The 12,514-nt window shown below is 39.2% G+C and overlaps 2 protein-coding genes across 2 annotated transcripts; one reads left to right on the plus strand and one right to left on the minus strand.

Moving 5' to 3' along the window:
• Positions 1-1,160: 1,160 nt before the first annotated feature.
• LOC115680735 (peroxidase 5-like) lies at positions 1,161-3,259 on the plus strand. The gene is made up of 4 exons (XM_030604568.2): positions 1,161-1,413; positions 2,013-2,204; positions 2,293-2,458; positions 2,762-3,259. Exons 1-4 carry the CDS (start codon positions 1,210-1,212, stop codon positions 3,169-3,171), a joined length of 972 nt encoding a protein of 323 aa, XP_030460428.2. The 5' UTR covers positions 1,161-1,209; the 3' UTR covers positions 3,172-3,259.
• A 5,290-nt stretch (positions 3,260-8,549) lies between these two features.
• LOC115680752 (nascent polypeptide-associated complex subunit alpha-like protein 2) lies at positions 8,550-10,656 on the minus strand. Its single transcript, XM_030604585.2, has 4 exons — positions 10,454-10,656; positions 10,240-10,342; positions 9,086-9,204; positions 8,550-9,007 (listed from the first exon to the last, which is right to left on the minus strand). The coding sequence occupies exons 1-4, from the start codon at positions 10,541-10,543 to the stop codon at positions 8,654-8,656; spliced, it is 666 nt and encodes a 221-aa protein (XP_030460445.1). The 5' UTR covers positions 10,544-10,656; the 3' UTR covers positions 8,550-8,653.
• Between the last annotated feature and the right edge of the window lie 1,858 nt (positions 10,657-12,514).

Consider the following 12,514-nt stretch of genomic DNA (forward strand, 5'->3'; position numbering starts at 1 on the left):
CATTAGAGAATATGGAACTCCATCCCAAACGGCTGCTTATTTTAAGCTTTTCAACCTCGCATTTCCGAGATTTCTGGTAGACGTCGCGGGGTACACGATCGCATTAAAGTATGTCAATCAACATGTAATGCACGGAGTTCTGCTGAAAGCAAACGACTTGCGAAGCATCTTTATTGGACCCGACAAGAGTTATTTAGAAGACCCCACCGTCATGGAAAGTCAAAAGTGATAGAGATGATTAGTTGCTAATCCGTTTGATTTGGTGACTTCCTTCTTTGTCTTTAACAACGTCGAGAGCAAGGGCCGAGAGTAAACGGTCACGACCTTACGAATCAGAGAGAGGTGACAATCGTGCAAGGATGGCGTACGCGCGCTGGTCTTGAAGTATATTTTCGGCGGAATCTTGAGTTACGGGCAAGTTCGTCGGTTCGAAGTAACACCGGCTAATCCCCATCATGTCGATGCACTTCGTTGAACTGTAGTCGGCATCAGTCGATTTGCCTGGCCGAGCAACCCCAATAATTGCCTCCCCCGGGCCGATCTCATTTCGCAAAATCCAGATGATATAAAGAAAGCGGAAGCGACACACGAAGGTTTGACTCCGGCGCATACGCGCACTCGCCGAAAACAAGAACAAGACAAACGTGGAAACTGCACACCCGATTCCCTGTCGTTCGTGAATATCTCTATATTATATTTGCAGAATCGGAACTGCTTCTAGCTAATCATCCACCCAAGTCAAAGAAGATTGATCCATGTTCTTTGTTTCGGCCTTGTTTTGGACCCAGATTTCCCGCGTAAATCATGATCATGGGCCTTCACAAAACGAGATATTATAATGACAAGATCGATGCCACTGATCGAACCAACCCCAGTTGTCCCTTTCCTTCATCTTCCACATCTCTATCTGTACTGCAGAAGCGCTTTCATCAATCAAGTTGCAACTCTCTCTCTCTCTCTCTCTCTCTCTCTCTCTCTCTCTCTCTCTCTCTCTCTCTCTCTCTCTCTCTCTCTCGTGTTCGCCCATTGGCAAATGAAATTTAAACATAAATTACGTGTGAAAGAATACATCTCAATGATTAGATGCATTGCGGTTCTTGTGCTATATATATGGTGTGGTTTTACAAGGAGCATTCAACCCGAGCTTCAATCCAGTTCAAAGAACATTTGAATTCGGGTGAAAGAATCAAGAATCTCGTAGTTTTTGAGATGAAGAAACTTCTTGTGTGTATCGCTCTCGTTCTGGTCTCGTTGTCTCGATGCGTTGAGTCTCAGATTGAAGTTGGGTTCTATGAGGACTCGTGCGAGATGGCCGAGTTCATCATTAAGGATGAGGTCACGAAAGCTCTCAACAAGGACAAGGGTTTGGCTGCCGGTCTTGTGAGGATGCACTTTCATGATTGCTTTGTTAGGGTGAGTTATAAACAATGACGATATCCCATATTTTGTTGTACATCTAATTGTAATTTATGCCTTCAATCAAGGTCCACTAAGAGAGTTAACTGAATTCTTTTCTTTCTCCTTGGTTGCATTTTTGTATGCAGAATAATGTGTCAACTAAGAGTTCACTAATTCGTTGCAATTTACGCCACTCGCACATCATACAAGTGTGCGGCCTCATACGTAGAACCTATATTGACTATCACCTGCTTTCATGTCAATGAAGCATCTTTCGATTAATCTAACGGAATTGTCCTGATCTGATTAATAAATATGGCACATCTACTAATTATATCGCAAATTCAAGTTGGCATATGATGTATACATTTATTAAAGGTTAACCGCTTAACTAGATGTCCCTAAATGCTTTTAACAAGTTTAGAGATTTAAATTGTATATGATATTTTCATTATTCATCTACCAAAGGCTGTCGCATTAATCATGTGCGGTGTTGTAAATCTTGTTTAAATATACTCCTCCTAAACTCAATGACCCTCACAGAAGAAGTATCTTAGCTCTCAGGAATGGATTTCGTGAGTTTTAAAAAACATTGCGTGGTTGATCAATTTTAGGGTTGTGACGGGTCCGTGCTCATCGACTCCACTCCGTCAAACACGGCTGAAAAGGATTCTCCAGCCAACAATCCTAGTCTGAGAGGATTCGAAGTAATCGACAATGCCAAGACTAGGCTTGAAGCTATGTGCAAAGGAGTTGTTTCCTGTGCTGACATACTAGCCTTTGCCGCAAGAGATAGCGTGGAGATTGTAATCATGCAAACCCCTTTGACTCTTTATATTTACCAACTTGAGCATAAGTTTATCAAGCTAGAGGCATTCTGTTTACTTTTTGTAGACGGGAGGCTTTGGGTACGATGTTCCTGCAGGAAGAAGAGATGGTAGAGTCTCTTTAGCTTCAGAGACTCTGACAAACTTACCTCCCCCGTCTTTCAATGTCGACCAACTCACACAAAACTTTGCCAACAAGGGTTTCACTCAACTAGAAATGGTCACGCTCTCCGGTAACTCTTCATTAGATCAGAACTCTCTGAAATTTTGGTTATTGAAGTCCAGATAAAGAATAGAGCATCAAAGCTTATGTAGGAAAGAGTAATATTAGAGGAAAAAAAAATGATTGTAGGGACTAAATAAAGGAAAAAATTATACATGATGCTAAGTCTTTTTTTGAAACCGGTGTTCTGGATTTCTGTAAACTTGGCCCATTATGTGTTGCAGCAAAGTTACATTCTTGTCTCCTCCCCAAAGTAATAATCACAAAAAGGAATTCATACATAATGAATAAACTTGCTTCACGTGTGTTACAGGAGCACATACAATCGGTCGGTCTCACTGCACTTCCTTCAACAATAGGCTGTACAGCTTCAATGCAACTGTGGACCAAGACCCGAGCTTGGACTCCAGATATGCAGCCATATTGAAGCAAAAGTGTCCACAAGGCAATGATCCGACCCTAGTTGTTCCAATGGACCCCCCTAGCCCGAACACGATGGACACAAGCTATTATCAGGGCATAATTGCGAATCGAGGCTTGTTCACATCGGACCAGACACTCCTCACAAACCCTACAACTGCAAACCAAGTTAATCAAAATGCAAGAAATCCATTCATTTGGAAGAACAATTTTGCTGCTGCAATGGTGAAGATGGGTAAAATCGGTGTCTTGATCGGAACTGCTGGGGAGATTCGAGCGAATTGCAGGGTCATAAATGGCTAGCTGAGAGAACATTAATACTGTGCAAGGCCGAAAGAGTTTTTGCTTCTATATTTTATGTGTTTTGTTTCTTGTATTCGTTAAAGTTGAAAAATAAATACACTTGTAAGGTTGTGAGACATTCAGATAATGAATGTGACCACTGTTCCTCTTTATTGTCTTTGACTACCAGATATGCACTTTTACGATACTCCAATAGCAGCTCGGTACCCAATCCTCTTTTTCAAGAGAGCGAGAACAATATCAAATTGATACAACAAAAATAAATAGAATAAGGAAAGTTGCGTTTGCCTTCATGCTTGAATGTGTAAGAAAGCACTAATATCTATGCAAGAATCTAATCGAATTTCCCTACGTTCATTAGTCATATGGTTATCCCCATTATCAAGAATTTCCGAATCAAGAAAAAGAAGAAAAGAGATAATATATATGTGCAACTCAAAATAGCTAAAACAATTCATATCAAGTTAGAATGTTAGTTTAAGAAAAGTTATTTGTACACGCCATGTGCACGTCATGTGCACGTTGCTTGCACCCATACACGTGCACTCGTATGTAGATGTGAAGTTGACTATTCATGTTTCAATGTCAATACAGTATCTTTCAAATTATATTAATCAAACAGCTCTATCTAGTTATTTAATGTGCTGGATAATACTACCTATAGAACATGTTTACGTAAATAAATGTGTAAAGACTTATATAAAGATATATGAGCTAGCAAAAACATGTAGTATTGAGATGAACTATACAGCAAGTCACTTAACTAGCCATATTGAAGCAACAGTGTCCACAAGGCAATGATCCGACCCTAGTTGTTCCAATGGACCCCCTAGCCCGAACACGATGGACACAAGCTATTATCAGGGCATAATTGCGAATCGAGGCTTGTTCACATCGGACCAGACACTCCTCACAAACCCTACAACTGCAAACCAAGTTAATCAAAATGCAAGAAATCCATTCATTTGGAAGAACAATTTTGCTGCTGCAATGGTGAAAAATGGTTAAAATCGGTGTCTTGACCGGAACTGCTGGGGAGATTCGAGCGAATTGCAGGGTCATCAATGGCTAGCTGAGAGAACATTAATACTGTGCAAGGCCGAAAGAGTTTTTGCTTCTATATTTTATGTGTTTTGTTTCTTGTATTCGTTAAAGTTGAAAAATAAATACCCTTGTAAGGTTGTGAGACATTCAGATAATGAATGTGACCACTGTTCCTCTTTATTGTCTTTGACTACCAGATATGCACTTTTACGATACTCCAATAGCAACTCGGTACCCAATCCTCTTTTTCAAGAGAGCGAGAACGATATCAAATTGACCCAACAAAAATAAATAGAATAAGGAAAGTTGCATTTGCCTTCATGCTTGAATGTGTAAGAAAGCACTAATATCTATGCAAGAATCTAATCGAATTTCCCTATGTTCATTAGTCATATGGTTATCCCCATTATCAAGAATTTCCTAATCAAGAAAAAGAAGAAAAGAGATAATATATATGTGCAACTCAAAACAGCCAAAACAATTCATATCAAGTTAGAATGTTAGTTTAAGAAAAGTTATTTGTACACGTCACGTGCACGTCATGTGCACGTTGCTTGCACCCATACACGTGCACTCGTATGTAGATGTGAAGTTGACTATTCATGTTTCAATGTCAATACAGTATCTTTCAAATTATATTAATCAAACAGCTCTATCTAGTTATTTAATGTGCTAGATAATACTACCTATAGAACATGTTTACGTAAATAAATGTGTAAAGACTTATATAAAGATATATGAGCTAGCAAAAACATGTAGTATTGAGATGAACTATACAGCAAGTCACTTAACTAGATGGCTGTTAATGCATTTTAACAAAGTTAAGAGATTTCGGCCATACATGATATGTTTATAATTCATCTACAAAAGGACAATCTCGATACCATGCTTTTTTCTTTTTCGGTTGATAGGAGGTGCTAGCTACAACGTTGCGGGGAACAAGCTTTGGAGGCTCTACCGAGCCTATCTGTTTCCTTGTTCAAGGTCCAACAACTTACACAGATCTAATGAAAAAGGATCTCACTCGGGATGAGATGGTCTCCCTGCCGCTAAGGATGAGGTCAGAAAAGCTTTCGTCAAGGACAAGGGTTTGGTTGCTGGTCTTGCGAGGATGCACTTTCATAATTGCTTGGTAGGTTAAAACCAATAATAATATCCCGTATGTGGTTGTAGCTTGAATTGCAACTTATGCTTTCATCGATGTCAACTGAGGGAGTTAACCAATTTCCCTTTTCTTTTGCTTTTTTTCTTTGACTTGGTTGCATTGTTGTATGCAGAATAATGTGTCGACTAAGAGTTTGCTAATTTGTTGCAGTTTACGGTACTCTACATGTGTGCCAGTCTCATATGTAAAACGTGAACTTGACTATACAGGCTTACATTTCAATGCAGTATCTTTGATTAATTTAACGAAATTGTCCTAATCTGATTAATAAATATGGCATGCTACTGATTATATCGCAAATTCGACCAGGAAAATTATGCATACAATTTTTAGAGTTTAATCGCTTAACTAGATGTGCCTAAATGCACTTAACAAGTTTAGAGATTTGAATTGTATATGATTTGTTCATTATTCATCTACTAAAAAGTGTCTCGTTAATCATGTGCCGTGTTGTAAATCTTGTTTAAATATACTCCTACTCAATGACCCTACAGAAGAAGTATCTTAGGGTTGTGATGGGTCCGTGTTCATCGACTCCACACCGTCAAACAATGACGAAAAGGATTCTCTAGCCAACAATCCTAGTCTGAGAGGATTCGAAGTAATCGACAGTGCCAAGGCTAGGCTCAAAGCTATGTGCAAAGGAGTTGTTTCCTGTGCTGGCATACTAGCCTTTGCAGCATAAGTTTATCACACTAATGAATATGAGGCATTCTGTTTTCTTTTTTTCAGATGGGAGGCTTTGGGTACGATGTTCCACAGGAAGATGAGTGTTAGTTTTAGAAAAGTTGTTTGTACACGCCACATGCACGTCATGTGCACGTTGCTTGCACCAATACGCATGTACGATGTGAAGTTGACTATTCATGTTTCAATGTCAATATCATTTCAAATTATATCAACGGAACAGCTCTATCTGGTTATTCATTCTTACATATCTAATGATTATGTCGTAAACACTGCCTATAGAACAAGTTCAACACATAGCTTTACGCAAATAAATCTATAAATACTTATATAAAGATATGTGGGCTAGCATAAACATGTAGTATTAACATAGAACGATATAGCATGTCACTTAACTAGATGGCTCTTAATGCATTTTAACAAAGTTAAGAGATTTCACTCATATATAATAAGTTTATAATTCATCTACAAAGGACTATCTTGATATCATGCTTCTTTCTTTTTCGGTAGATAGGAGATGCCAGCTACAAGGTTGCGGGGAAGAACATGTAGTTTCTAGAGCTTTGGAGAGTCTACTAAACCTACCTGTTTCGTTGCTTAAGGTCCAACAACTTAGACAAAGCTTTGGAGACTCTACTAAATCTACCTATTTCGTGGTTTAAGGTCAACAACTTACATAGATCTCAGTAAAAAAGATCTTACTCATAATGAGACCGGAAAATACCAAAAAAGTCATAAATCTATTATATTGGTTATTGCATTGGTACCAATTCAGTTCTAAATCTTTCAATTGAATCAATTTAGTTTTAAACATTTTCACATTTGTATTAATTCGGTCTTTCCGGCCAATTTAGGTTGGAAATCGTTGATGTGGACGCTGGCTATCCTACGTGGCACGGTCGTCGCTGACGTGAATATTTTTTACAATATTTTTATTATTTTATTTTATTTTTTATTATTTTATTATTTTTCTTTTTTCCTTCATTTGGCTAGCAAGGGTCACTGACGACTGGTCGAGCCGTGCCAATAATTTTTTTGAATTTTTTTACCCTTTCTTCCACTAGATGGAACAAAATTTAAAAAAATTACTTAAAAAATATTTACGTCAGCGCCAGCCGTGCCACGTAGGACAGATGGCATTCACGTTAGTAATTTCCGGCTTAAATTGGCTGGATAGATTCAATTGTTACTAATGTGACAAAACTTAAGATTAAACTGATCCAATTGAAAGGTTTAGGATTGAAATAGTACCAATGTAATAGGTTTATGACTTTTTTGGTTATTTTTCCCAAGAAGTTCGAGGTTACCATGGAGGGCAGTATCGGCGTCTTGGTGGGAAGCGCTGTGGATACGATAAAAGTGGTGAATAGGAAAATTATGACGTTGCATGCTTGGGAATTTAGCTTGATTCTCCTTTTATTTTATTTTTTAAGTTGGTTGGAGTTGTTGGTTAATCAAAAGTTCCACTTTCTATCTAATTACAAATGTCTTGGTCAATATTGAAAAATCAGTAATCGCTCTTTTGCTTTGTTCATGAATGTCAAAAGCAAAATTTATGTATTTAATTTTGCGATTCATTGTTTACAAAATCAGTCACATTATAATCAATTCATTTGAAAAAAACAAACAAGACTATAGTATGGCACACATAAAATGTCATTATTACTACGTGAGCGACACTTGACTAAACATTCATTCGCTTAGGTTATAATATTTATTTCACCATTTTCCTATTTCGTAGTGTTTACAATTAGTCAAGATTACATAATATAAAGTTCATTCGATGATTTGATAGATATTGCTGATAATACTTTTGGAGATATGCAAGACCAATTCCTTACCGAGTTTTTTATCCTGCTTTATGTTTTATGACAAGTTAACCAGCGTGAACTCATAATATATACTAGATTACCATATAAGCATCCTCTAAACCTTAATTAGTTATTAAGCATATTTAAATAGTTATGCTAACTTGATATATTAAAGGTGTTTATGTGCAATAACAAGGTCTTCGGTTTACCTGTGTTGCACCAGCATCATTCTAGTTATGGACGTTAAAGGGATTTCTCCTTAAAATTAATGTCTTTGGTTGTCTCTTTTAGGGAGCATTTATTTCAAAGAAAACTCGAGATAAGCAAAATACTTTTCCAAAAAAAAATTGTTTTGATCTCTTACAAAAATAAATGAATGAAAAAAAAAATTCATTATTCATGAAAATAATTAGACATATATTGTTATCAATAATAAAAATATTTTCCTTTGACAAATTTTTTTAAATGACATGACCAATCATCTTTTTTATAAATGTTTTCCAAATCTTGAGATTTTCATGAAACATTGGTACCCTTAGTTGCTATTAAGTTACTTAATAATTATTGTTGAGCAATAGATTACAAGAAACCAAGTGTGCAGAAAATAATAGTACTCATGATCAAAATTATAGATCAATTGAACAGACACCCTCGACATGGCCAACCACAAATTCAACAAGTCTCAACACATTCTAACCAAAACTTACCATATAAGTAATGAATACGTCCCCATTACAGAGCATCAGCGATTTCAAGAAAATAACTACAGAAAAGCTCAAGTAGTAAGCTCCATGATGGCACCCACAATGTCACCATTATGAGTCTTGAGAGCTTTCACTGCCTTGCTCTTAGATACCCCTGCCTGGGTCATGACCAAATCAATGTCACGAGGCTCGACCCCAGTCGCATCGACATCTTCTTCTTCATCCTCATCAGCCAGTGCACCCAAATCTGCAGCAGAAGCATCTGGTTTCGAAATAACCGATGACATATCCGGCATCCGGAACTGCTGAGCAGCTTGATTTTGCAGCTGAGAGCTCAAGTCCTCAATCTTTGCCTCCCCAAATATGACATAGGTCTCGGAGTGAGGACTCTTGAAGACATCAGGCTTTGAAATGAAGAACAGTATCTGGAGAACCAGAGAACACTATTCATACGAGTCCATAATTAAGTTAATAACAATTAAAAGAAGGGGCAAATAACTTACGTTTTTAGTTCTTTTGATGGTGACCCGGCTAACACCTGTGATAGGTTTCATTCCCAGCTTTAACATTGCCTTCCGGCTTTTCTTCTCACTTCTGCTCTGCTTCGAGCTCCCATTTGCACCTGCACCATACAAATCATGATCCAAGTTTTGAAAGTGAACTCAAACGATCCATTAATCCATCTACCACTGGCGGAAGAAAGCAAACAGGTAATCGAGGTGTCTGCCAAGTAGGAAAAAACTTGAACATCGACACAATCGCAGGATTTCTAAACTAAGTTTCAGAAAACAGGAAATCCATCAGAACAGATACCCAACAAGGCCCAACCCACATTTCAACTGATACCCAATATTGTTAGACCACTTAAAAGTACATGAAAAAAGAGTTGCTACCATCGTGCCTTATTCAATTCAAAGGATGTTTCCAATACAAGATCATGTCCCTTATAAAATGATCCTAAAGTTTCAACTGAATATAACAGTGATACTAGACTAAAATTCCTATGTTCCCTAATGGCAGGGTGAAAAAATGACAGCACTAATGTAACACTGACTCAGGAGATAGATTAAAAGAAGAAAAAAGAATAGAAAAGACCGGCATATCTGCAAAATGGAAAAAAATGATGAGGAAATGTCTCGCAGATCGACATATTAAAAAGCAGTTCCCCGAATGCGATTCTCCGGTAATATTCTATTCGACGGGGGAAAAACAAAAGACCACACTCTAGCTTAATCTGCCAACTTCATAGAGGCAATCGACCAACAAAACGGCAAAGCTTGGTTCTATCCTACCAAGAACAACCACTGTAGCTCCAACTACCCCTTAAGTCGAATTAGTCTTTACCAAAAGACTCCATTTTAGTGGGTGCTCAAAGATTCGATAATTCACTGCTAAAATTACATGACTCGAGCAAGAGGAGACAGTAAGCGGGTTCATTCTATCTACTCCAATAAGTCCCCATTAATCCAGTGACAAAAAGGACTAACAAGGGAACTCCCAAATTCCATAGAAATGAATGCCCAGATTCGCAAGTCAGCAGCTTTTGCCCTGAAACCTCATAAACATCCAACGGCAGACAAATAGCACAGCAACAGGTAAAGCTCTACATCGACGACCAAGGACAAGGGCGAAGGCAAAGAAGGGAGAAACAACCGACCCGCAGTTCCATCTTCCTTGTCGTCGTCGTCGTCCTCATCGTCGTCCTCGTCGTCCTCGTCCTTGTCGTCGTCCTTCACGTCCTCAACGGTGGGCTCGTCGCCCTGCAACAATCAAACCCACCCACCCCCTAGTTACAGAACCCTGAACGCACGCGCAAAGAAAGGGAGAAAAAAAAAAGTGGGAACTCGATGAGCGAACACGACGACACCCGCCTGAGCAATCTTCTTGAGCTCCTCCGCGGGATCGACCTGCTCCTGCTCCTTCTCGGGCACGACGGGATCGACGACCGGAGCAGGCGACATCTGCGCTGGGTGCTGGCGGATTCGGCGGACGGCGGGCTAGCGAGCGGCGAAGGGTCGCAGAAGAAACGGGAACGGCGGCTGCTGCTGCTGCTGCTTCGATGGCGTGCGTCAGTGAGGGACGGGGGGATGATAAGGGTTTTCGCCGCAACCTAAAATGGGCCTCCTTTTGCAGCCCATCGGGCTCAATCTGATCCGTTCCTCGACGGTTCTTACGGACAAGATCATCGTTAGCCCATTGGGCTTGGGCCCATGCAACGGGGGGGCATTTGGTAATTTATGGGCTCTAAAAATTGTCGAAAAATGAATTTCGCGTCACAAGAAAGGTGGCCGGCAGGGATAAAAAAAAGAAAATAACAAAATAAATAACAAAATAAATAAAATAATAAAAATAATAAAATTGTCCAATTTTCGGCCAACATTAGCAAGATAGACTCAATTGGCAAAACGTGAAAAGGTTTAGGGCTCAATCAATTGAGACAATTAAAAGGTGTATGACTGAATTAACAAAATTGTAATAGGTTTAGGACTGTTTGAACAATTTTCCCCAAGATGTTGCAACGGTACTAGTTTTGGTAAAATAGATAATTTGTGTTAGTCGTCTTCAGAGAGATTGAAATAACTGGTGATGGTAATAGAACATACAAATCGCCCGAAACCCAGTTTCACAGCACAAGAACTTATTAATTTCCCCATTCTTGTGTTTCCTGACTATTGAATTGGGTCATTCGCCTTTCAACTTGTAGGTATTACTTGAAAGATGCGATTCTCAATGGCGGAATCTGGTTCGACAAGGCAATACCGGATGACCGCATTCGAGTATCAAGGCGCCGATCTGCAATTCAGCAAGATCTTCAATTAGGCAATGTCTTATCGATCCACCATTACGATGAACAAGATACCGGAAATGTACAACGGTTCCAAGGGCCTCAAGATGGTGATCGATGTTGGAGGCGGCACCTAGGCCGTGGTCGGCATGATCGTCGCCAGATACCTGTCGATTAGAGGCATCAACTTCGAAATAGGTGCACAAGGGCTACATCGATCTCCTTCCACATTTAAACAAAGCCGTATCTTTGCCCCCCTCTTCTTTATATTACATTTCCTCTGCTTTCCTTCTTCAATTCTCATTGAAGAAAGGAAAAGGAAAACAGTAAAAAGAAAAAAAAAGGGTTCAGCAAGATCCGAGACCCAGACGACGCCGACCCAAGTCTCGGACGAGGAGGCGAACCTCTTCGCCATGCAGCTGGCGAGCGCGCCCGTTCTCCCTTCAATTTCAGCTGGAAGTTGTTTGCTCGATTACTTCAGTTTCTGCTTGGAGTTGGCTTTGTTCGCCTTCTTCGGTGGTTTGTTCCTCTTGTTACTCTTTCTTTCTTCTCCTCTTTTTAAATTGCTTGTGCTCCTTTCAAATTATCCTCAATCCTTGAATAGTCTGGTCAGTCATCCGTAATCACTAATCAGTACCTTTTACCACTGAGGCTACTTATGTATCAACTGTAAGACGCGATTAATAGTAGCATAAAGGTGTCGTGGTGTGGTATATACTCATATCCGACAATAAAGCAAGGGTTTCGGGGGCCACCCCAGTGGGGTTCATAGGGGGCAGCGCCCCCGCAAAGCCCTAATTTTTATATTTTGAGCTTGTATTTTATTAATAGTTTGAGCTTAAGCCCATGAATAGTTACTGTTACATATATATATTTATTTATTTTTATTTTCTTTATCTTGTAATTAGGGGATATAACGTAGAGGTGCAAGGTGCCAATTATAGTGAAACCCTCTACTGAACGTAACCCTAATTTAAGGGTGAACCAAGATAAAAATCTTGTGTCATGATTTTCTTTTCTCGCTTTTACTCTCTAATTCCATGTGATTATGCATTGAATCCTCACAAAAGGAAGCTTTCAATTCACCGCAGATTATTCTAAGCCAAGATCTGAGCCGACTATCACGAATCAATTATTAAATTAGCAC

The sequence above is a fragment of the Syzygium oleosum genome, unplaced genomic scaffold, assembly GCF_021117445.2.
Source record: "Syzygium oleosum isolate NSW1041296 unplaced genomic scaffold, Sole_v2.1 Sole_v2.28, whole genome shotgun sequence".
Taxonomy (NCBI): Eukaryota; Viridiplantae; Streptophyta; class Magnoliopsida; order Myrtales; family Myrtaceae; genus Syzygium; species Syzygium oleosum.

Bases quoted from the DNA above. Each gene is read 5' to 3' on its own strand.
- LOC115680735 (XM_030604568.2), top strand. From the start codon at position 1,210: ATGAAGAAACTTCTTGTGTGTATCGCTCTCGTTCTGGTCTCGTTGTCT. The intron at 2,205-2,292 runs GTAATCATGCAA...TACTTTTTGTAG, and splicing joins CAAGAGATAGCGTGGAGATT to ACGGGAGGCTTTGGGTACGA. The intron at 2,459-2,761 runs GTAACTCTTCAT...CGTGTGTTACAG, and splicing joins AGAAATGGTCACGCTCTCCG to GAGCACATACAATCGGTCGG.
- LOC115680752 (XM_030604585.2), bottom strand. From the start codon at position 10,543: ATGTCGCCTGCTCCGGTCGTCGATCCCGTCGTGCCCGAGAAGGAGCAG. The intron at 10,343-10,453 runs GCGGGTGTCGTC...TGATTGTTGCAG, and splicing joins AGCTCAAGAAGATTGCTCAG to GGCGACGAGCCCACCGTTGA. The intron at 9,008-9,085 runs GTAAGTTATTTG...CTGGTTCTCCAG, and splicing joins CCATCAAAAGAACTAAAAAC to ATACTGTTCTTCATTTCAAA.